Below are 23,731 nucleotides of genomic sequence, written 5' to 3'. Positions count from 1 at the left end.
GCAAAAGCTGGAAGGAAGAGAGACTCAGGCAAGCAGACAGGAGACAAAGCTTTCGGCTTGTTCCACTTTCTCACCCTCACAGTTAGCTCTGGGTCAAACCACGGAGAACAACGGCAGTCACATGCTACTGGTTGGTGCTTTGTTCTGAGACAGGTCTGCCTACGTGGTTCTGGCTGGCCTGGCATGCATTGTCTCCAGGTTAGCCTCACTTTCATCAGCACCCCTTCCTCTGCCTCCCAAGTGCACTCCCACATGCCCAGCTTGGTGTGGACTTTGTCTTCAGTAAGAGTCCGCCCTGCCAAGCGTCAGTCTTTTGCTTGACCCACCACTTCAAACCCCAAACAGAGAGACACCATTTGAGGCTGATTCGCTTGAGTGAATCACCAGTTCCAGCATGGACTGACGGCTCATGGCTATAACCACAGCACGCAGCCAGCTAAAGCAGAAACACTGCTGTGAGTCTGAAGCTAGCCTAGGCTATGCAGTTAGATCCTGTCAAAAACCCGAAAGACTTTTGTGTCACAGTGTGAATGCAAAATGTCTCCCAAAGGTCCATGTATTTGACCTCTTGTCCCCATCTGGAGACACTTTCCTGGGAAGTTACTGAACCTTTGGAACACGGGGCCTCACTCTGTCACTAAGAGAGACATTCCCCTGTTTTTCATTCACTCTCTTTCTGATTACCACGGCCTGACTTGTTCCTGCCTCCATGATGAGCTGGTATCCCCTGAAACTGTGGGCAGAATAACTTGAGATGAAAGATAGAAGCCCCCTAGGGATGGCCAGCATACACCCGCAGCCTCACTGGCCAGCATGCTATGCAGACAGCATGTCATGCACTGGAGTGCAATGTTTAATGTGCAGAATGGCTTATGCAATGCTTTAAGCAGAACAAATGAGGGCTTTTTCTATACAGTTCATTGCCTTAATAAATTTATAATATAAATGTGAGCAGATTTTTTTACTTCATAAAGTAAACACGGACATTTCATCATATTTGTACTCTGCATATTCAAGGAAGAAATTAAGTTTTGTATAAACCTGTAAAAAACAAGCACTTGCAGTTTCCTTTCCAGAGTAACACGGATTAGTTACCTCTATTCTACACTCTCACTTTGCACATGTGCATCATCACACATCACAGTGGGCCTTACTGAGTCTTGTTTACCCCAGTCTTCACCTAGCAAGCAGAGCCATTCAGAGCTGGAACTGGGATGAACAGGGTACTTCTGTCAGTGCTGTAGTGGGCTCTCCTCTCCCTTCACTGTAAGTCTGACTAGTTCTCAAGGCTTGGGTGGGGCCAGCTCTATGAATGGGACTCAAGCACATAGGCCTGGGATCCACCCTGACCTGAAACCATCCTCTTCACCACAGCTGGGTGAACAAGGCCCTATACACTGTCCACCTGGACTCAGCCAGACTCCTTCCCCAGTGGTCTTGTCAGATCCATGGGCAGGTAAGTTTATATCTGGAAAAGTTTCTAAAACTACTTACATGTAATTAAAATACAAACACAGTAGACAGAGGAAATATTTCTAAAAGATATTACATGTAGAACAGGAGAGCCAAAAGTTGTTATGTAGCTGAGAGTGGTCCTGAACTCCCGACCCACTTGCCTCTACCTAAGTGTTGGATTTTAGGCATACACTGCTATGCCCAGTTTGCAGTCTTCTTTAAGTATAATGGTCCAGTTTACTGTGTGGGATCTAACATTATTAAAAATAACATGAGAAAGACACAAAGGGTCTCTATATCAAGGAGTCACTGGATGCTGAGGATTCCCGTGTCAGCACAGGGCTAAGGGAGCGTAAGCCCCAGCTGTCTAGTACAGACTAATAAAGTTTACTCAGGGTCAAAAGAAAATTAGATCCACTAGAACAAACGGCAGAAGCCCACCCCTAAATGAATGCAGTCCGAGCCTAGCAGCACATGGTGCAATCGCAGAGACTTCGAAGGCTTCCATGTTTAGGACGACTTGATCACGCTGTCTCGAAACATAAACAAAAAGGACCAAGGACCCAGCTCAGTGGCAGAAGCCTTTGCTCAGCATGTGAGTTCAATCCCTGGTACTTCAACTAACGTCTCAGGGAGATGGGCCTCAGTGAACAGCATTCAGAGGTCTCTATAGAAGGGACAACATGAGCTTCCAGTGATTTTTTTTTCTTCTTTTTTTCTTTCCTTCCTTCCTTTTTTTTTCTTTTTTGAGACAGGATCTCTAAACAGCTCTGGGTGATCTGGAACTTGGTATGTAGAGCAGGATGGCCTCAAACTCAGAGCCCCACCCCCACCCCCATTCTTTTTTTTTTTTTTTTTTCTGTTTTATTTTTTAAGACAGGGTACACCAGGTTGGCCTTAAACTTAGAGACTGGCCTGCCTCTGCCTCCTGAGTGCTTGGTTAATGGCATGTGCCACCACCACCCAGCTTACTTCTCCTAAATGCTGGCATGACAGATGTGCGTTACCATACTCAGTCCGCAAGCAGGTCACACTGTTCATTGTGATGGGGACTTCCAGAAAAGGAGCTGTGTGAGCCCCCAACTCACCTGAGTGATTATTCGCTCTCCATCCTTATAGATCTTTTCCCCGATCACATCCACAATCTTCATTCGTTCTGACATCTAAGTAACGGATATAGTTACAGTATGAGGATAAAACCTTGATTGACTGTCACTGTTACAACTAGATCAGAACAGTATTATTTGAAGACCTAAGAGCAGTTTTAACAGCTTTTCATGAACCACATACACAGACTCTCGTAAGCCTTACCTCTAGTGATTTAAAGAGCGGTACAGACTCAATAAACGATTCGAACATCTTCCTCTTCTTTGCATTGTTCTTCACTATGATTCTCCTAAAAGTCACCCGGTCCTACAGGAAAACACAGGGCAAGTCTACTATATGTCTGTGAAGAGAACATCTATGGTTTAAGTAGCTGAACCACTGCTAGAGAGCTGGAAGTCCCTAATCAACAGGGTTTAATGATGCTGGAAGAAAAACCCCTCAGACTTGAGCTAGGCACAAGTCTCCAAACTGTAGTGTGCTGCTGTGCTCAATGAGTGCCGCCGTGGGGCGTAAATAGATCACAAAACAAAACTCCCATTAAATACCCGGGTGCTCATAGGTATTAGAACCAAAAGATACCTCCAGAAAAGGCAAATAATGCCCATCAAGAGTCTGTGACTATAAAGAAAAGACAACACAAGATACACAGGACCCATAGCCTTAATCAACACTTAGTAGCTGAGACAGGAAAACCATACATCCAAGATTGCTCTAGGCTACAAGAGAATTCTTGGCCTGCCTGAATAACCATCTCTAACAGAAACAAAAAGAGAACAAAGTATAAAGTAGAGAAGGATTTTTGCAATTGCTGTATGCTGGAGGGAATATAAAGGAATTTTAAAAGCTCAAGATAGCATTCGAACAGAAATGTACAAAGTACAGAGGCAAACATTTCCAGGTGGACTCCAGGGCATGGCAGTGTAAGCCTGTGATCTCAGACACTCAACAGACAGAGGACTCAACAGCAGGAGGCCTAATTAAGCAACACTAGAAACTAAAACGGATTTGGCATTGGATCTAAGTTAGCAGTATTTTTCTTCTACCTCTGGCTGTCAGAGATGAATGTTTTGCACACGGCAATGACATCCTAAACACAAAGGCTGAAGACGCAGTACAGAGAGCAGAGCTGCAGCTTCCTCGAGTCTCTGAAGACAGGCAGGAGCATGGTGGAGACCGCACAGAGGCAATACGGTTTGTACCTCCATCAGCCCAGAATTCCCAGCCCTGTCTCATGCCATGATTCACCTACTTAATCAGAGAAGTCACTTACATGCCCAGTACGGGCGACTGTGGGCTCCTCCTCCTCTGCTCTAAACTACAGTGCACTCACTATTTTACAGCACTGGCACTGAGTTAAGTTGGTCTCCGTTTTCTTCACCGTCTGCTTGCTTGACAGGAGCTACTGAGTCTTTACTGCTCTCACGGGTTACATCATCTGCATTGATTTCTGATTCTGAGGTGAAGAACTTATCACATGGGCTGGAGTTGGCCCAGTGGTGAAGAGCACTGGCTGCTCTCCCAGAGGTCCTGAGGTCAATTCCTAGAAACTACATGGTGGCTCACAACCATCTGTAATGGGATGCGATCCCCTCTTCTGGTGTGTCTGAGGACAGTTATAGTGTACTTATATATAATAATAAAGAAATCTAAAAAAAAAAAAAAGATTCAAGTACTGTTGCTGGGTACCACGGTACATGCATTTAATCCCAGCACTTAGGGGCCAGAAGCAGACAGATCTCTGTGAGTTTGAGATCTCTGTGAGTTTGAGGTCAGCCAAAGCTACAGAGTAAAAGAAGGCTACCCCCTATGCCAATGCCTTCTTCTGATGTGTCTGAAGACAGCTACACTGTACTCACAGACATAAAATACTTTTAAAAAAAAAGGGTTAACCTTCTTTAACAACAACAACAAAAAAGAATGGAGACTTTCTTCAGTGACTTACATATTGGGGTTCTTGTCCCATCCATCCATCCATCCATCCATCCATCCATCCATCCATCCATCCATTTATTTATTTAATTTCATTTGACAAGTTCTCATGTAAGCCAGGCTGCTCTTGAATTCACCACATAACCAGAAAATGTGCTCCCATGCCTGGTTTTATGCAGAGTTGGGGACTGAATTCAGGGCTTCCTTGTACTCCACCACTGGGCATCTCTCCCAGCCAAGTCTGATCCTCTGTCTGCATGATTTTATACTTCCCAGAACTTTTATTTTATGCCGTGCAAGGCCAGCTCTTGTGACTGTGAACAGCGTTAAAACAAACAAACAAGCCCCTACCTCAAATGCCCACCTAATCTTGAGGGGTGGCCCACAGAGCAGTGAAGAGGCAGTAAGTACACAAGGGGGCAAAGAGCCCTCAAGTTCAAGTGGGAAAAGGAATGAGTGTCACTTTTGGTCATGCTTACCAGGAAGTGTCCTCTGACTGAGGGCAATGACTCATTTAAGCAGGGATGTAGAACCCAGGGCAGAACTCCATGACAACACTGTTCTCCTTGTCTATCCTCAGCAGGCAGTGCAAAAGTTTTGCCTCTGAATCATCCTGAAGTCCATTTCTGGACATAAGACAGAAGCTCCAAGAGAGACTGAGCTTGTAAAGTGACCAAATGAAGCCCAGGGGCATCTTCTTCATGGGTCACTGGCCTGATGTCAGGCCAGGACCGAGAGGAGGATCCTTAACTCCAGGCAAGTGGTGACCAGCACCATGGCCACAGAGTCGGTGCTACCATTCTCTGGGCACCTACGTCAGCTGTGCCGGCCCGGACGCAGCTACTTCTCTCGTGTCCACAGCCCTATGTCAAGCCAGAAGGCAGACTATTTCATAGACCATTATATTTTTAAATAATTTCCACTTTAACTTGTTATTTTTACTTTATTATTTCCTTATATTACTTATATGAAGAGTGGATTATGTAATCCTCAAATGTTTGGAGATTTTCACTATTTCCATTATTATGGCTAAAGAATAAATACTGATATTAATTTTTCAAACACACCAGAAGAGGGCATCAGATCCCATTACAGATCATTGTGAGCCACCATGTGGTTACTGGGAATTGAACTCAGGATCTCTGGAAGAGCAGTCAGTGCTCTCAACCTCTAAGCCATCTCTCTAACCCTAATTTCAACTTTTGATTTGTTAAGATTAATTTTACATTCCGGGGTAGGGTCTAATGTAGTGGCCATTTACATTCTTTTTTTTTTTTTTTTGGTTCTTTTTTTCGGAGCTGGGGACCGAACCCAGGGCCTTGCGCTTCCTAGGCAAGCGCTCTACCACTGAGCTAAATCCCCAACCCCGCCATTTACATTCTTAAAATGAATATATTCTGCTGTGTCTCTTCTATACATTTCAATTAGATCCTACTGGTCTACCAGGCCAAGCTCTTCCGTATCCTCAGTGATTTCTGCTGAGTCACAGTGCATCATCTGGGACGTGGATCTGTCTACGTCGAACCCACTTTAAGGGCGTGGCGCCTTCTGGGTAGACCGCGCCTTTCGTTATTGTGCAGTGCTTACTCTGTCCCTGCAATGTTCCTTGTTCTGAAGTCTGATATTAATGTGACTGGCAGCTGCATGATGCATTTGCTTCTGTCCTTCTCTGTGCTTTAGTCATCGTATTTGAGTGAGTTGTTAGACAGCAAATGGTTGGATCATTCATTCTTCTTTCTTTTTTTTTCTTTTTGGTGTAGGGAGGGTTTTGGGGGAAGGTGGACAACAACTTGAGACAGGGTTTCTCTCTGTAGTCCTGGTTGTTCTTGAACTCACTCTGTAGATCAGGCTGTCCTGGAACTCAGAGATCTGCCTGTCTCTGTTTCCCAAGTTCTGGGATTAAAGGCATGCGCCAGCCACCACACCTGGCTGGTTCATTTCTTAAATTGTCTTAGTCTTTTTAAATTAGCATATTTGCTTACCTTTTCTTCTTCTTTTTCCTTTATTTTCTAATTTTATGTGGATGGCTATCCTGCCTACACATAGGTCTATACAATCATTGTATCCAGAGGCAAGCAGAGGGCATGGGATCCCCTAGAACTTGAGTTTCAGACAGTTGTGAGCTGCCATGTGAGTGCTAGGAATTAAAATCTGGGTCCTTCTGAAGATGTCAGGGCTCTTAACCCACTGAGTCATCTCTCCAGCCCAGTTTTATTCTTTTTTTTTTTTTTTTTTTAAGATTTATTTATTTATTATATAAGTACACTGTAGCTGTCTTCAGATACACCAGAAGAGGGCATCGGATCTCTTTACAGATGGTTGTGAGCCACCATGTGGTTGCTGGGAATTGAACTCATGACCTCTGGAAGAGCAGTCGGGTGCTCTTAACCACTGAGCCATCTCTCCAGCCCCCAGTTTTATTCTTTAAAAGAGACAAAAGTTGTATTTATTGCTATTGTTGGGGAGGGGTGTGTCGAGAGCAAGAGCATCAGTGGAGGTCAGAGGACATCTGTCGTAAGTCAGTTCTCTCCTCTCACTGTGGGTTCTGAGAACTGAACTCAGGGTGCCACACTTGTACAGAGAGTGGTTTTATTTGCTAAGCTGACTCACAGGCTATTTTATTGAGACAGGGTCTTGCTTTGCAGCCCATCCAGCCTGGACTTTACTACGTAGACTAACTGCTCACCATGTTTACCCAGTTCCTCCTTTGTCGTTCCTTTTCGGTTCGTAGTGATCCTGTGTGCCACCATTGGCCTATTTAGATAACATTGATTTTCATATTTGTATTTTCTTTTGTTCCTTGTTTTCTTTCTTTTATTTTTATAACTTTTGTTTCTCCTTTCCCACTTCTTCATAGATTACTTGAAAACTTTCTGGAATTTGGTTTATAAAATCTGACTAAATCTCTATACAATTTCTGGCAGTGTGGGGGAGATGGAGTAACACTGTGTTCCCTAGTTTGACCCTGAAATCCTGGGCTAAACTGATTTTCATGTTTCAAGCTTTCTGAGTAGCAGGGACTGAGAGACACACCACTGCATTCAGCTCGAGACCTATTCAGAGGTTGCTCTAGGCTTAAGTAATACACATGTGATTCACATCAGTGCACAGCAAAACTGGATTTGTTTGAAAGGTTTTACTTCAATCTGGCCTCTCCCCCTTCATAAGATGTAGTTGTCTCAAATACTTTTTCATGTATAACAATCACCTCAGTCAGTGTACAAGCTCTTAACTTAAAAAACGGAAATAAGGCCGCTCGCTGTGTTTATCGACCCCTCTTTGTTGGTCTTTTGGGTTTATAGTGTCTCTAATTTTCCTTCTACTGCTTACCTCCTGAACTAGACTTGGCCATTCCTTTAGGGTCAGTCTCCTTCAAGTGGGAATGTCCTCATTCTTAAAGGGTCTTTTCAGGAGGCAGACAACTCTGGCTGAGAGAATTCTTTTCTCCAGCACTTACTGTGGGTTCTCTGTATCCATGGTGCAGCGCTTGTCTGCACTCAGGATGCTTCGTGCTATGTACTGGGGCTATCACGTTCTTTATGCTTTTCTTGTTAGGGACTCACTCTTTCTGCTTGTTGTCTCTTTTGAGACAGAGCCTCACCATGCAGCCTTAACTGGCCTGGAATTCACAATGTAAACCAGGCTGACTCTGAACTTAGAGAGATCTACCTGCCTCTGCCTTCTAAGTACTGGGATTAAAGGCGTGTGCCACCCATTCCTGGAGGATTGACTTATTTTTAATCAATATATATTATATATAAAAGTATATTGTGGGTTGGGGATTTAGCTCAGTGGTAGAGCGCTTGCCTAGGAAGCGCAAGGCCCTGAGTTCGGTCCCCAGCTCCGAAAAAAAGAACCAAAAAAAAAAAAAAAAGTGTATTGTGTGTATATATTTATATCCATATCTATATATTTTTACCAAGTTTAGGAAATTTTGATTCATCTATTATTCTTCCACTAGCCAGAAAGATATTAATTCTATGACATAACTTAATTCTTACAAGGGAAGCAGAGAGATAACTACAGAGGTCCTCATTGTAAAAGTAAAATATGGAATTGTAGTATAAGATATTTTTTGAAAGAAGAGTTACAGATTTTGGATATATAACATAACGCAGAAACAAGGTAGCCAGGTGGTGATAGTGGACCTTTAATTCTAGTACCTGGGAGGCAGAGATAGGCAAATCTGTGAGTTTGAGGCCAGCCTGGTCTATAAAATGAGTTCTGGGACAGTCAGGGCTACACAAACTAACCCTGTCTTGAAGTACCAAAAACAAACAAGCAAACAAGCAAACAAGTAAATAAACAGAAAAGGAAAGAAATGAGGTAGACAGTAGATAATACACATAAGACCTACAGTGTTTTACCAGGACGATGCTAAATCCCACTTCCCTGAGCATGGCCATTAGCATTCCTGATGCTCTGTCCACTGGGTATGGCTGCAGACAGGACAAATGGATGGCTGCACACAGGACAAACCACCACTGGCACAGCTAGAGGTGGAGGTGCCACCTAGCACAGGTTTCATGACAGCCACATGACTCTGTAACTTAGAACAAAGGATGTGGTGCTAAGCCACTGAGGAAAACGGGAAATGCATTTACATAAGACCGGTGACATCACATTTTTTGATAACGGGCTACAGAAGATAGTTAACACTATACCACACATTTCTCACTCACCAATCCCCAAAGGGAGCCGTCTGAGGTGGCCACAATGGTAGCAGCTCTCGGGGTATTGTACATCAGGGCTAGTTCTCCAAAACTGCCACGGTTGTCATACTGACCAACAGATCGTGTTTGATTATCTTTTGTTACTAAAATGTCATAGGTTCCCCTAGAAGAATGACAAGAAATAATTCATTTTAAACTTTGGAAAAGTTTAAAACACTGACAGACACATATAAGAAAAAGAGGGCAAGAGGTGGGGACAGAGCTCAGTTGAGAGTATTTGCCTAGTATGCAGGAGGCCCTGGGTTTGAGCCCTGATCTAGATAAACCAGGCATAGTGGTTCATGTCTGTAATTACAGCACTGGGGAGTTGGAAGCAGGAGAATCAGTTCAAGATCATCCTCAGCTACACAGTGAGTTTAGTAGGTCTAGGATACGTAACATCCTGTCTCAAAGGGGGAAATAACCAACGTAATTTTGCTAAAACACACAATGATTTTTGCACTTACCATTGTTATTATTTTTTAAATAAATTTTATGTGCATGGATGTTTTGCCTGCATGAATATTTGTGTACCATATACGTGCAGTCTCCAAGGAGGCCAAAAAAGGGCGTCCAAGTTTGTGCAGCTAGAGTCACAGATGGTCATAAGCTGCCACGTATGTACTAGGAATTGAACCTGGGTCCTCTGGAGCTGCAGCCAGTACCCTTAACTGCTGAGCCATCTCTCCAGCCCTGCATTTGACTTTGCATTTTCCAACATTGATAAATTGACTAACTCAATTCACTAACTTTTTTGGAGCATTGCTGTGGATTTTCCCTGAAGACTTTTCCTTCTTTTCTAGTCTGTATGTACTGTCTTCCTTACTTTTGCCTCACTACACTGGCTAGGGCTTCCAGCACAAACAACATTAACTGGAAACGAAGAGCACAGGTGCCCTTTCTTAGGCTCAGCTTTTTTGGGGAGGATGGAGGGAGTATAGGGTCTTTCAGCTTAATCCAGGCTGGCCTTGAACTCCTGATCTTTGGCCTTAGGTCCCTGGGTGTTAACAGAGATAAGCCACTATATCTTGCAATGATGAAGTTTATTACAAAAAGGTGTTAAATCTTATCAAGTATTCTGTGGAAAGCATTGAGTTGACTGTAAAGTTTTTCTTTCATGATTTGTTGAAAACAAAGACTGAACTGATTAAAATAATTAAACAACTTTCCACCTATTATTGCAAATGATTACTCAGAAAATATTCAGAACTACCATTTAGAGAAATGGACGTGTTCCATGCACTAAGAAGCAAACAGACTTTTCAGAATTTCTGTAAGACAACTAACTATATCAACAAGTGACTCAAAGAGATCCTTTGAGGGCTGGGGTGATGGTTCTACTAGCAAAGTGCTTGCATGTCCAACAGTGGTGGTGCACACGTTTAATCCCTGCATTCCAGGAAGCAGAGGCAGATGACTCACTGAGTTCCAGGAAGGCCAGGGCTACACAGAGAAACCCTGTCTTGAAACAATCAATCAATCAATCAATCAATCAATCAATCAAACAAACAAAGCCAGTCATGGTGGCCTGCACTTCGAATCCCAGCCCCAGGATGGCAGACAGATACATAACTAAGCTTGCTGGCTGGCTAGCTTATGCTAATCTGCGAGCCCCAGGCCAAAGAGAGACCTCGCCTCAAATAAGGTGTCGAGCACCAGAGTAACAGCGCCTGAGGTGTCTTCACATCTGATCACGGGTGCAGCAACACTAACACTATCTGCAATCACAATCACACATGAACACTCGTGCACACACGTAAGTCCTGCTGAAATCATTCAAAAGAGATAAAGAAACTGAAAAAACTTATTGCAGGGCTACTCACCAGACAATATAAAAGTTTAATAAAAGTTGTTCTGGGGCTGGAGAGATGGCTCAGAGGTTAAAAGCACTAGCTGCTCTCTCGAGAACCGGAGTTGACTTCCCAGGACACATTTGGTAACTCATAACTATGTGTAACTCCAGTCCCAGGGGATCCAATCTCGTCTTGCTTTAGTGGGCACCAGGTACACCTGAGGTGCACAGACATACTTGCAGGCAAAACACCCATACATATAAAAAAATTTTAAGAAAAAAATACCTTCAACTATAATAACTATAATAATTTATAATAATATATATAAATAATAAAATACAATACAAATATAATTTACTTATAATAAATAATTAGCTAGTAGTACCAAGGATATAAAAGTTAACCAGGAAGTTGTAAAATTTTTCATTCAAAATTTTGAACAGGGGTCAGAGAGATGGCTCAGTGGCTGTGAGCACTGGCTGCTCTTCCAGAGGACTCAGGTTCAATTCCCAGCACCCGCATGGTGGGTCATAATCTCTATAACTCCAGTCCCAGGGGAGTCAGTGCTATCTTCTGGTCTCTGTGGGCAAAACGTCCATACACATAAAGTTTTTAAAACTTAAAAAGCCAGGATGGTGGTACACATCTTTAATCCTATGAGACAGGGATAGGCAGGCTCTGTAAATTTGATGCCAGCTTGACCTACATAGAGAGTTCCAGGACAGCCAGGGGTACAAAAAACAAAACAAAACAAAAACCTGTCTGAAAATAAAAGCAAATGGTAGCAGGCTGCAGAGATCACTTAGCAGTTAAGAACACTTGCTCTTCCTGAAGAAGACCCAAGTTAGGTTCCCAGCACTCATGCCAGGCTCACAACCACCTGTAACTTCAGTGCCCAGGCATCCACTGCCTTCTTCTGGCCTTGACCAACTCCTGCACATATGTGCCATGCATGCACCCATGCACCCATGCACTCAGACACCCAGACATACACATAAACTAAAACTCCCTTTCTTTTAAAGATTTATTTATTATATAGACTGTAGCTGTCTTCACACACACCAGAAGAGGGCATCAGAGCTCATTATAGATGGTTGTGAGCCACCATGTGGTTGCTGGGATTTGAACTCAGGACCTCTGGAAGAGCAGTCAGTGCTCTTAACAGCTGAGCCATCTCTCCAGCCCTAAAACTCCCTTTCAACAGGTGCCAGTGAGACGCCTCTCTGGTAAGGGTTCTGCTGCCAAGTCTAACAACCAAGTGTTTCAGTCTCTGAGACCCACATGGTAGAAGGAGAACCTTGATTCCAGCAAGTTGTCCTAATGTCTGTACACGCACACACGGGGTGTGTTTGTGTGTGTGTGTGTGTCTGTGTGTCTGTGTGTCCTGATGTCTGTACATGCACACACTAAACTTTTAACAAGCAAAGGTATGATAAGCTAAATTTGCAACAGTTACTTGATGACAACTAATAAAAGAACCCCAAAACTCAGGGAAGTAATTAGAAAATTCTAAACAAGGCATACATCTTGGCCGCAGATGTATAAAAATGATTCTCATTTAAAAATTGTTAAAGAGAATTCCCTGGTTTTCAGAAAACACAGGTGACAGTGGAGGTAAAATACAGGTACACTGTATCTTACCTCACTGTGTTGTTCTGAGACATGGTCTCAGGTGGCTCAGGCTGGATTTGAAATTGCTATGTATCTGAGGATGACCTCGAGCTCCTGAACTTCCTGCTTCCACATCCCTGCTGTTGTGATCACAGGTGTAGACGACCATGCTTAGCTTTCTGGAACTTATTCTGAACAAATTGATATGCTAAATATAGCGGATCATTAACCTGTAGGGCCGGGCTTATAAGAATTTTCTATACTATTTGTTCTAGGCTTTGTTTTGTTTTAGACTTTTTTTTTTTTTTTTTTTTTTTGGTTCTTTTTTCCGGAGCTGGGGACCGAACCCAGGGCCTTGTGCTTCCTAGGCAAGCGCTCTACCACTGAGCTAAGTCCCCAGCCCCTTGTTTTAGACTTTGAAGTTACTTTGAAAGGAAAAAGGGTTTGGAAAGCTGGCTCAATGGTTAGAAGCACAGACTGATTTTCTAGAGTTCTGACTCCAGTGCCCTGATGGGCAATGCGCGAGTCTTTAACTCCAGCTTCAAGGGATCTAATGCCCTCTGCTGGCTTCTGTGGGCACTCCATGTACCACCTTCACCCCCACTCCCACCCCATCACACGTAAGTAAAAATAATAACCTTTTAAAAACACATGCATATATTGATTCATGTAAATATGCATACATATAAATAAAGATAAGTCTTTCTAACATGAGAGAATAATATATGGTAACATTTTATTACCTTAGACTCTGATGAGACTCCTTTTTTAGGACTGAGAAGGATTCGGAAGGAAGCCCTATTCTTTCTCAGGAGAATACATTCAGCTCAAAACACTAAGATGCAGGTAAATTAGGGAGCTAAACCGCAATATTTCATTCTCTCCAATATGGTTTATACTTGGTACAGAGTCAGAGAATATTGAGAGTATGGGGATTCAGGGAGTATATTACTTTTAGAATCAAAGCCTCCCATGACAATAGAGAATCACAGATGTGTCTCAGGGAATCAATTCAATTGAACATTGGAAATGACATGTTTACGAAACACATCGTGCCATTCTCTGTCTAACTGTAAGTGGTCTCTCCCCAAATAGGGGTTTTTACTCAGGTCTCTCAGGGCAGCAGTAGATAGAGAGGCAGCTATGAGCCCTCGAAAAGCTTTGGGAAACTTATTCACCTGGCTCTGGAGCCCTCTGGGCTGAACGCAGTATCGGAAAAGAAAAGGCGTTTGTCAGGAATTATGAATCCCCGGAGGTGTGGCCAGACATTTACAGAGCATCTCCTACCCACCTTTCTATGACATAAAAGTTGTCTCCATCATCTCCTTGGTCAATGACATGCTCGTCAGTTTTGACTATCTTTTCAAACATGGCGTCCAGAACTTGAGAAAGCTGTTCCTAAGGTACACAAGAATAGAACAGATGGCTTTTACCTTTGCTGAGAAAACAGGACGGTCAACCTGGCATGGTGGTACACACCCTTAATCCCAACAAAACACCACAAAGGTCGTATTTATCCCAGTGTATGTGATTACATAGTAAGAGTCTATACTAGACCACCACCAAGGTTAAAGCAGATACCGGAGAGCTAAGATCTGCCAGCCTTTGCCTCCCGAGTGCTGGAATTAAGGCATGTGCCACCACGCCCACTGGGCTTGGAATTTTTGATGGCCCTGTCAGTTTCTTGAGTCTGGCCTGCCAATTCTTTTAAGGCAATATTGTCTTGAAAAGCTTCCTAATTCACCTGACAGAGAATCAATATCCAAAATATACACAGAACTCCAAACAAACAAACATGAGGACTGAGGGTGCAGCTAAGGCACAGATCATTTGCATGCAGAGACCCTGTGTTCAATTCCCCATCATTTTAAGAAAGAAAAATTAAAAAAACTTCCTAGAAGCCCAAAATGTTAAAAAATGAAGAAAGAGTAGTCAGGTTGAAACAAAGAAGGGCCAAAGATCTGAAGAGACATTTATTAAAAGAAAGACCAGGCCAGCAAACACTTTTAATCCCAGCACTCAGGAGGCAGAGGCAGGTAGAGGTTTGAGTCTGAGGCTGGGAATGTGGCCCAGCTGGTAGAGTGTTTTGCCTCACATTCAAGAAGCCCCATGTTTGGGGTTGGGGATTTAGCTCAGCGGTTGAGCGCTTGCCTAGCAAGTGCAAGGCCCTGGGTCGGTCCCCAGCTCCGAAAAAAAGAAAAAAAAAAAAAAAAAAAGAAGAAGCCCTGTGTTTGACTCCAAGTGCTGTAATAAATAAATAAATAAACACTTTAATTCCAGAACTGGGGAATACAAACAGAAAGATCAGAAGTTCAAGGTTATCCTAGGCAGAATTCAAGGCCGAACTAAGATCTATATATAGGATCTTCTTTAAAAAAGAAATGAAACAGGGGAGGGGCTCTAGATCAACATCCTTAGTCATCAGGAAAGTGCAAATCAAAACTATATTGAGATTTCATGCCACCCTAAATTGAACGGGTATTATAAGAAAAGTTAGCAATGCTGGTGAGGAAGTGAAGAAGAGGGAACGTGTATCCTGGAAGCAGATGTGAGTTAGTAGAGCCACTGTGGAGAACAGTATGTGAGCCACTCAAAAGCCTAAGAATAGAGCTGCGCAGGACCCAGCTATACCACTGTGGAGAACAGTATGTGAGCCACTCAAAAGCCTAAGAATAGAGCTGCGCAGGACCCAGCTATACCACTGTCGGATACTCATCAGAAGGAAGTGAAGTCAGCAGACAAAATACATATTCATATTTTATGTTACTGTTCATAAGAGCCAAAATATGAAGTCAACCTATATGCCGGTCAGCATGTGAGTAGGTAGAGAAAAGGCGGCATCTACACAGTGAGGCGAATGGAGGTGTGGGTGGAACTGGGCAGGGTCATGCTCACTGAAGTAAAACAAACACAGAAGGACAAGCAGTGCATGTTTTCTCTTAAGTGTGAAAACTGAACAACAGAAAGATAGCCTGGAAACGAAGAAGGAATGTGGACTACTAGGAAGGAAAGGAGAATGGGAGAATGGTTGGAAGAGACATTTACATATATGGAAATGTTGCAATGAGTCATTAATTTTGATAATTAACGTGATAATAACCATTATTTTAAAAATAAAGTGTTTTCCAACAATGTAAAGGGAAACTGGCTGTCTAAGTCATCGTTCCAATTTCCCTTGTTGCACCTACACAACTGTCTTCTACCTGGATGGTGCCATTATATTGTATTTAAAACGTGTGCTGTCACTTTCCGAATGTGTGGACATAAGTATGAACAGGCGTAGTGAATCCAGAGAGCAGATTGTTGGGGAATGGTTCCAATGCTTTGAATTAAACCAGTCCCCAAACTTGGGAAGCTGCATGTCCAAATGCTGAAGGTCCTTGTCCCCAATTGGTTTTAATTAATCAATGAATAAAGAGCCAATAGCTAATGGTTGGACAGGTGGACTGAGGCAGGAACTTTAGATGTGCAAGGGCTAGGAACTAGGAGAAAGAAGACAGAGAACCGCCATGACTCAGGGGAGAAGGATGGGATGTAAGAGCTACAGGGGGGGTTGGGGGATTTAGCTCAGTGGTAGAGCGCTTGCCTAGGAAGCACAAGGCCCTGGGTTCGATCCCCAGCTCCAAAAAAAAAAAAAAAAAAAAAAAAAAAAAAAGAATTCAGGAAGTGGGGGTTGGGGATTTAGCTCAGTGGTAGAGCGCTTGCCTAGGAAGCGCAAGGCCCTGGGTTTGGTCCCCAGCTCTGAAAAAAAGAACCAAAAAAAAAAAAGAAAAAAAGAAAAAAAGAATTCAGGAAGTGGCCACTGCCCACTTCCCTGATAGGGCCTGGGGCAGCAGGGAAAGGCTTAGGAGCCTCAGGAGCACTGGAGGAGAGCATTTGCTAGCATGGGAAAGTGGGACAGTTTAGGAATGCCCAGCCTTTGAGCCAATCACAACACGTCAAAAATTAACTGGTGTGCATGCGTGCACCTTTTCATTCATGAATCCAGATGCTCCTGGGTGGGTACACACTTGCTACCTGCTGGGAGTCAAAGCCATGTAGACAATTACTGATACAGCAGAAGGCCTCAGAGGTTAACCTGTAGAGTGGTACCTTTACCTGTGAGTAGGCAGGCACAGCTAACTTCTTCTAAAAAAAATTTAATTTCTACCTCATCAATTTTTATGACTAAGGAGGCAAATGTAAGGACAGCATTTTGCTACAGTGTTGCTTGGTAAATGGTATCTAAAGGACAGAAAATATATGCATATTTCACTTATGCGTGACATATATAATTACGTACTTACCAACACTATGTGTCATTACCAGAAAGCAACTATATGAATAAATGTAATAAAAAGCAAACAATACTACTAAATTCTGATCAAACGCTGGTCTCGGCCTCAAGTTGGAGTCCTACCCGTAGCCAAGAAGATAAACGAGTGGCAGGGAGCACAGAAAATATCAGCTTTACACTGATGTTAAAAACAGGGACAACAGATGTTCAAGGTCAGGGCTGGAGAGATGTTTCAGTGGTTGTTAAGAGCACTGGCTACTCTTCTGAAGGAACTGAGTTCAACTCCCAGCAAGCACATGCACATGGCAACTCACAACTGTCTGGTGCTGTTTACTGGTGTGCAGACGTACATGCAGACAATGTATCCGTGTGTGTGTGTGTGTGTGTGTGTGTGTGTGTGTGTATAAAACATAAATAAATCTGAAAAAAGTTCAAGGTCATCTTTGTCTATTTAATGGGTTCAAGGGCAGCCTGGGCTACATGACACCATATCTCAAAAAAGGGGGCTAGGGGCAGGAGAAATGGCTCATTTAACCTGAGTTTGATTCCCAAAACTCCATGTTTAAAAAAGCACACAGCATCAAAAGAATTACCCCTGAGGCTGACCTCTAGCTTCTACACGCACATGCACCCCTCCAACAATATACCCCTTCACATACATACGCACAACAGCTTAGTCACAGAACACATATCTCTGGTATGTGAAGTCCTAAGTTCAATTCTCAGGACCAGAATGCAAAAAAGAAAAGAATACTAGCTTTAACTTAAGAATGAAATGACGCTATTTCTGTGAAATTCCATGCAGAGAGACTGTGTTTCCTCAAATAAAATGTGAAAAGGCATCTTTAATTCCAAAGCCCCATACAAGCTAAAAAAGGAACGCTTACTACTGTGTGCCATCCACGCTCATGTAAAACATGGACCGACATTCCCTGAAATCTTCTAGTTAAATGCTGCCAAGAAAAAGAAAAGATAAAAGGGGGAAAAGATACTGGCAATACATTCAAAACTTCTTGTATAATCCAGACTAAGCAACATCTCAGGGCAGATCTGAGGAAGGCTCTTGTTCTGAGCCTTCTCTGGTAACTCTCTAGAGACTGTCATGAGGTATCAGGGATCTACACTAGAGTATCCACACTAGAGGAAACAAAACTGAAATGATCACGATCAAATACAATATGTGCATCGACTAAGAACAAAGAACCACAAACTAAGAATACATGTTGGGGGGACTGGAGAGATGGTTCAGCGATTAAGACTGCTCTTCCAGAGGTCCTGAGTTCAATTCCCAGCAACCACATGGTGGCTCACAACCATCTGTAATGGGATCTGATGCCCTCTGGTAGTGTGTCTGAAGACAGTGACAGTGTACTCACATGAAATAAATAAATCTTTAAAAAAAAAATGAATAGGTTTCAACTTTAAAAAAAATGCATGGGGCTGGAGAGATGGCTCAGCGGTTAAGAGCACCCGACTGCTCTTCCAGAGGTCATGAGTTCAATTCCCAGCAACCACATGGTGGCTCACAACCATCTGTAAAGAGATCTGATGCCCTCTTCTGGTGTATCTGAAGACAGCTACAGTGTACTTATATATAATAAATAAATAAATCTTTAAAAAAAATGCATGTTGTGCCAGGCAGTTGTGGTGCACGCCTTTAATCCCAGCACTTGGGAGGCAGAGGCAGTCGGATCCCTGGGAGTTGGAAGTCAGCCTGGTCTACAGGTGAGCCCGGGGCAGCCAGCGCTATATATACCTTTATTCTTGGAAAATATTTTCCAGAGCATCTTGTGATGAAAAGTCATGAAGTCTTACACATAGATAAACAGCTCAGAACAAAAGACATCCTTCTTTCTCCTCTGTCACAAACTTCTATGAGGAAAAGAGTAACCGATGAACCTGTTAACTAGTCACGGGGCTGAGGAGTACTGGGAATGCAAACAGGACTTAAGTACAAATCCCTGATAACTACGTAAAAAGCTGACACAGCTTGTAATCCCAGAAAACATGAAGGTAAAAGATAAATTCAGGGGTTGGGGATTTAGCTCAGTGGTAGAGCGCTTGCCTAGGAAGCGCAAGGCCCTGGGTTCAGTCCCCAGCTCCGGGAAAAAAAAAAAAAAAAAAAAAAAAAAAAAACCAAAAAAAAAAAAAAAAAAAAAAAAAAAGATAAATTCAGAAGAATTTCTAGGGCTTTAGTTTCAGGCTCATAAAAGACCCTGTATTAAAGTTCTAAGGCTGAGAATGACAGAACAGGACACGCAGCCTCCTCTTCTGACCTCTGCAAGCACCTGGGTGTGCATACCTAGATATACACATACATATACTGCATGCATACATCACGCACACACATTGTTTTAAAGGCATTTAAAGGTGTTCACGGAACTATTCTTTTGACTTTATTGTAAATCTGAATTTTATAAAACTTGTATGCCCATTTGTATTTGGGAATGCGTTGTATTTGTGTGTACATGTATGTGGGGCCCAGAGATGGATACGAGTGTCTTCCCTTGACTGTTCCCTACTTTATCTTTTGGGTCAGGGTCTCTCACTGAACCCAGAGCCCACTGACAGGCTAGACTGGGAAGCCAGTGAACTTTAAGAATCTGAAGGTCGGGGCTGGGGATTTAGCTCAGTGGTAGAGCGCTTACCTAGGAAGCGCAAGGCCCTGGGTTCGGTCCCCAGCTCCGAAAAAAAAGAACCAAAAAAAAAAAAAAAAAAAAAAAAAGAATCTGAAGGTCTCCACTCCCAACTGTGCTACGGTTATAAGTGTATGGGACCATGTTGGGGTTTTTATCTGGGTGCTGGAGATCCAAACTCAGGTCTCATATTTGTATATTACTAAGTTACAGACAGTTGTGAGCCACCTAGTGGTTGCTGGGAATTGAACTTAACAACCTCTGGAAGAGCAGTCAGTGCTCTTAACCACTGAGACATCTCTCTAGCCCCACAGCTCAGTAATTTTGCCTTTAGCTACATTACTGAATAAAAAATAGATAATAAAGACAACAAAAACCTGCTGAAAATGGGCATTATCTTCAGTGTGGTGGTACATTTCTCCAATCCCAATATTCAGGAGGTCGAGGCAGGAAGACTGTGAGTCCAAGGCCAGCATGAGCTATATAGTAACACATTCTAGGTTGGGACTACATAATGAGACACAAAGAAAGAAAAGAAGAGAAAGGAGAAGCAGGGAAGGAAATGGAGAGGAAACAGAAGGCAGGAATGGAGGAAGCTGAGGACAAAGGAAATTAAAAATGAACATGAGTGAACACCAAAAATGCAAGGGGGAAAGAACCTCATATTAAGAATACATGTTGTGGGGAGTTGGGGATTTAGCTCAGTGGTAGAGCGCTTGCCTAGGAAGCGCAAGGCCCTGGGTTCGGTCCCCAGCTCCAAAAAAAAAAAAAAAGAAAAAGAAAAAAGAATACATGTTGTGCCAGGTGGTGGTACATGCCTTTAATCCCAGCACTCAGGAGGCAGAGACAGGTGGCTCTCTGTAAGGTGGAGGCTAGCCTGGTCTACAAAGTGAGTTCCAGGACAGCCAGGGCTATATAGACAGACCCTATCTGAAAAAAAGAAAAAAAATTAATAATATATGATGTATAATTCTTTTTTTTAACTTGAGTATTTCTTATTTACATTTCGAGTGTTAATGATGTATAATTCTACTTATATGAAATTCTAAAATAAATGGAACTAATTGATTATGAAATAAATCAAAATAATAATTGTCTCCAAAATAGGGAGGGTCAGCATTAATCATGAAAAGGCATTTTAAGGTTGAGGACAACTAGATTATCTGGTTAGATAATTACATAGTATCTGATTAAAGATCACCTGTGCATGGAGCTGTCAAATCTGATACATGGGAAACTATATTCTAGACTAAAGATTAGTGTCTTTCCCACTAGATCTGACAGTGTAGGCCTATGACCTCAGCTACTAGGGTGGCTAAGGTATGAAGATCCTCAAAGACTATCTGGGCTACAGAGTGAGCTACAGGCCAGCCTAGGCAGATCAGGGAGAGAACGTCTCAAAATAAAAAATAAAAAACCTTGAGGCTGGGCCTATCCTGCTCTACAAACTGAATGCCAGGCCAGCTAGGAGACCTAGAGCACTTCCCAGAATGTGTGAGGTCCTAGGCTCAACCCCTAGCAGTGTGCAATGAAAGAAAATAGACTGACTAGAAACATACGTAAGTCAAACTCTAGTTCATAATATGCACATCAGAGTACTCGAGTCAAAGTGTGCTGACATCAGACTACAGAAAGGATGACTGTTCTGTTCCTTAGGAAGAATTATGGTGACCCCTTCGGCAAGGAATGGGTATAAATTTGTTGTAAGACTGAATACGGAGTAAGAATATAAAAACAGGAGAAAATAGAGCTGAGGAGACAGCTCATGGGTACACTACTTGCCATGCAAGTGCAGAGACCTGGGCCGGGCTTACAGCACCCAGGGAGAAATGTGAGGTGAATGGGGAAGCTCATTTATAATCCCAGTGCCAACGAGGCAGGACTCGGGGGGGGGGCCCCAGCGGCAAGCTAGATAGCTAGACCCGGGGAACTGGCCAACTCTGGGCTCAGTGGGAGATCGGGCCTCTACATATAAAGTGGAGAGTGGTGGGGACAGTACCCAGCATCAGCCTCTGGCCCACACCCAAACATACGAGAACATGCTCAAAAACAACAAAAATTCAACAGAGGAAGCGAATTCTCTCCTCTCCCTCCTTAGTCCCTTTTTTTCTTTGATTCTCCCAACAGGCTCTTGATGTGCAACCCAGATCAGCCTCAAGCTTGAGGTCTTCCTGTCTCAGTCTCCTCCTGCTGATTTATGTTCCACCATACCCGGATCAGTTATTTTTCAGTAAGAAAAATGGTAAAGGGGTTGGGGATTTAGCTCAGTGGTAGAGCACTTGCCTAGCAAGCACAAGGCCCTGGGTTCGGTCCCCAGCTCCGGAAAAAAAAAGAAAAAAGAAAAATGGTAAAATGTATTCAATACTGAGAAGTAAAACTTTCCTACAATTCTGAGAGTACAAAATTGACAAATGGCTTTATTAATAATAAGTAAAAAACGAAAGCCTCTCTCTGTTTATTTTACATGGCTGGGTCTTTCAGGGACAATGGCGGTCACAAGACTACTCTGGATAAACAGGACACTCCTTCAGCTCATTGTCCTTGTTTTATTCAGTCTTAGCACCACAAAGTTTTGGGCATTCCTATAAGACATCTCTATCAGACAGGTTGACAAATAGCAGAGATGGTTGACTCCCTAAGTCAGGAGCACAAAGCAGTGAGCTTCCTAGAGTGCTGCAGTAATCCTCACTCAGTCTTCCCTAAGAGCTCAGCAGTAAGGGAATCCTAACTCCAGTCTTCCTGCCCCTGCACAGTCTGGGAGTGCCTCAGCCAAGCCTCTGGCTTTAGAATGTGGCCTTCAATGCAGACAATTGCTACAGACAGGATGTTAAAAATTGTGGCTGTGCAGATGGCTTATGGGTAAAGTGCTTGTCACAAAAGGACCTGAGTTTGAATCCCCAGGACCTGCATAAAAACCAGGCACAGAGGTGCATCAATAACCCAGCATGGATGGGAAGAGACAGGCAGATCCTCAGAGCTCACTGGGAGCCAGGCTAGCTAACGGATAACCACTGAGGTCCATGAGAAACCTTGTCTCAAAAAATAAAGCGGAGGGCCAGTGATGTGACTCTGAAAGTAAGGACATTTGCCAACAATCCTGATGTCTGGAATTTGATCCCTAGGATCCCACACAGAAGAAGAGATCATTTATTTAAGTTGTCCTTTGACCTCTACATGTGTACTATGGTATACATGTACACACACACACACACAGATTGCAAGGGACCCCTGGCCACACATGCTATGTGAGACCTGCAGATACACAGAACCTGAAGCCATTACAAGAGGTCCTCTATGTGAAGCAACCACACACTTGGGGTGGACTAGCTGCTATGCTGATGAGAGCCACAGGGGCATCTCGGGAAACCAATTCCTTTGCTAAACAAATTTAGACCCTGCAAACAAAGCCAGGATCGCATTACCCTGGCATTTCATGGCGGCATAACTTAGCTGCATCCAAATCACTAGGGTAACCATAGCTTCATTACCGTGATCAACAGAATAAAGGCAATTTTTTGGCAAATAAACAAATCTGAAAATGTGTGCCTAATTCAACTGCAGCTAACATGCTAAAAATTAGTTAAATGCCAAATAGGGAAAAAGCTAAAATATCATCATAACGAAAATACTTTTTAAAACCAGTGTTACCTGATCCAGGTTTTTGAAAAGCAGAATGTCTTTACAGGCTTCCTGAAGTCTGCACCTCTGCTCGTCGGTTTTGGGGTGAACCACCTGCCAGCAGAAAGGAATCCAAGGCAGTTACTTTACTACATTTAGAAATCACCCATTTAAAATTAGTGTGAGTGTGTGTGCATGCGTGTGTATGCATGTATGTGCATGTGTGCATGTGTGTGTGTGTGTGTGTGTGTGAGTGCGTGCGTGCATGTGTTATAACTCTAATTCTATAAAAACAGCAAGCAGCGTGTTGCTGTGGAAAGGCGACGTGATACAGGAGTAACAAGCAGGACTCTGGAGCCATCTGCTGTCTGTATGGCTGCAATCATCGTCTGTCCTGGGAGCCTCCAGAATTTCATCTGGATGGCAGAGTTATAAACCGTTCCTTCAATAAATACTGAACATCCACCCAGCTGCAGGCACTGCTCTGCTCTGGAGAAACAGTGAACACAGAGATAGAGCACTCGCCCTTATGTTGGAGATGGGCGAGACCGAGGACAGTCAGCAGGCCAGGCAGGGAAGTATGAGAGCGTGATC

The 23,731-nt window shown here is 43.1% G+C and overlaps 1 protein-coding gene across 3 annotated transcripts in view; it reads right to left on the bottom strand.

Annotated features, from left to right (window-relative positions):
- Prkar2a (protein kinase cAMP-dependent type II regulatory subunit alpha) overlaps positions 1 to 23,731 on the bottom strand; it is a 65,092-nt gene that overhangs the window by 10,451 nt on the left and 30,910 nt on the right. For all 3 annotated transcript variants that reach the window (XM_087560755.1, XM_087560754.1, NM_019264.2), the window contains 5 exon segments: positions 23,168 to 23,251; positions 13,899 to 14,005; positions 9,174 to 9,327; positions 2,767 to 2,868; positions 2,544 to 2,618 (listed from right to left, as the gene is read on the bottom strand). In XM_087560755.1, the coding sequence (XP_087416881.1) occupies positions 2,544 to 2,618; positions 2,767 to 2,868; positions 9,174 to 9,327; positions 13,899 to 14,005; positions 23,168 to 23,251 (522 nt within the window).

This window comes from Rattus norvegicus, chromosome 8 (genome assembly GCF_021556685.1).
Source record: "Rattus norvegicus strain SHRSP/BbbUtx chromosome 8, alternate assembly SHRSP_T2T, whole genome shotgun sequence".
In the NCBI taxonomy this organism is placed as follows: domain Eukaryota; kingdom Metazoa; phylum Chordata; class Mammalia; order Rodentia; family Muridae; genus Rattus; species Rattus norvegicus.
The sequence above is the reverse complement of the archived record's forward strand: the minus strand, read 5'-3'. Positions and strand labels throughout refer to the sequence as shown.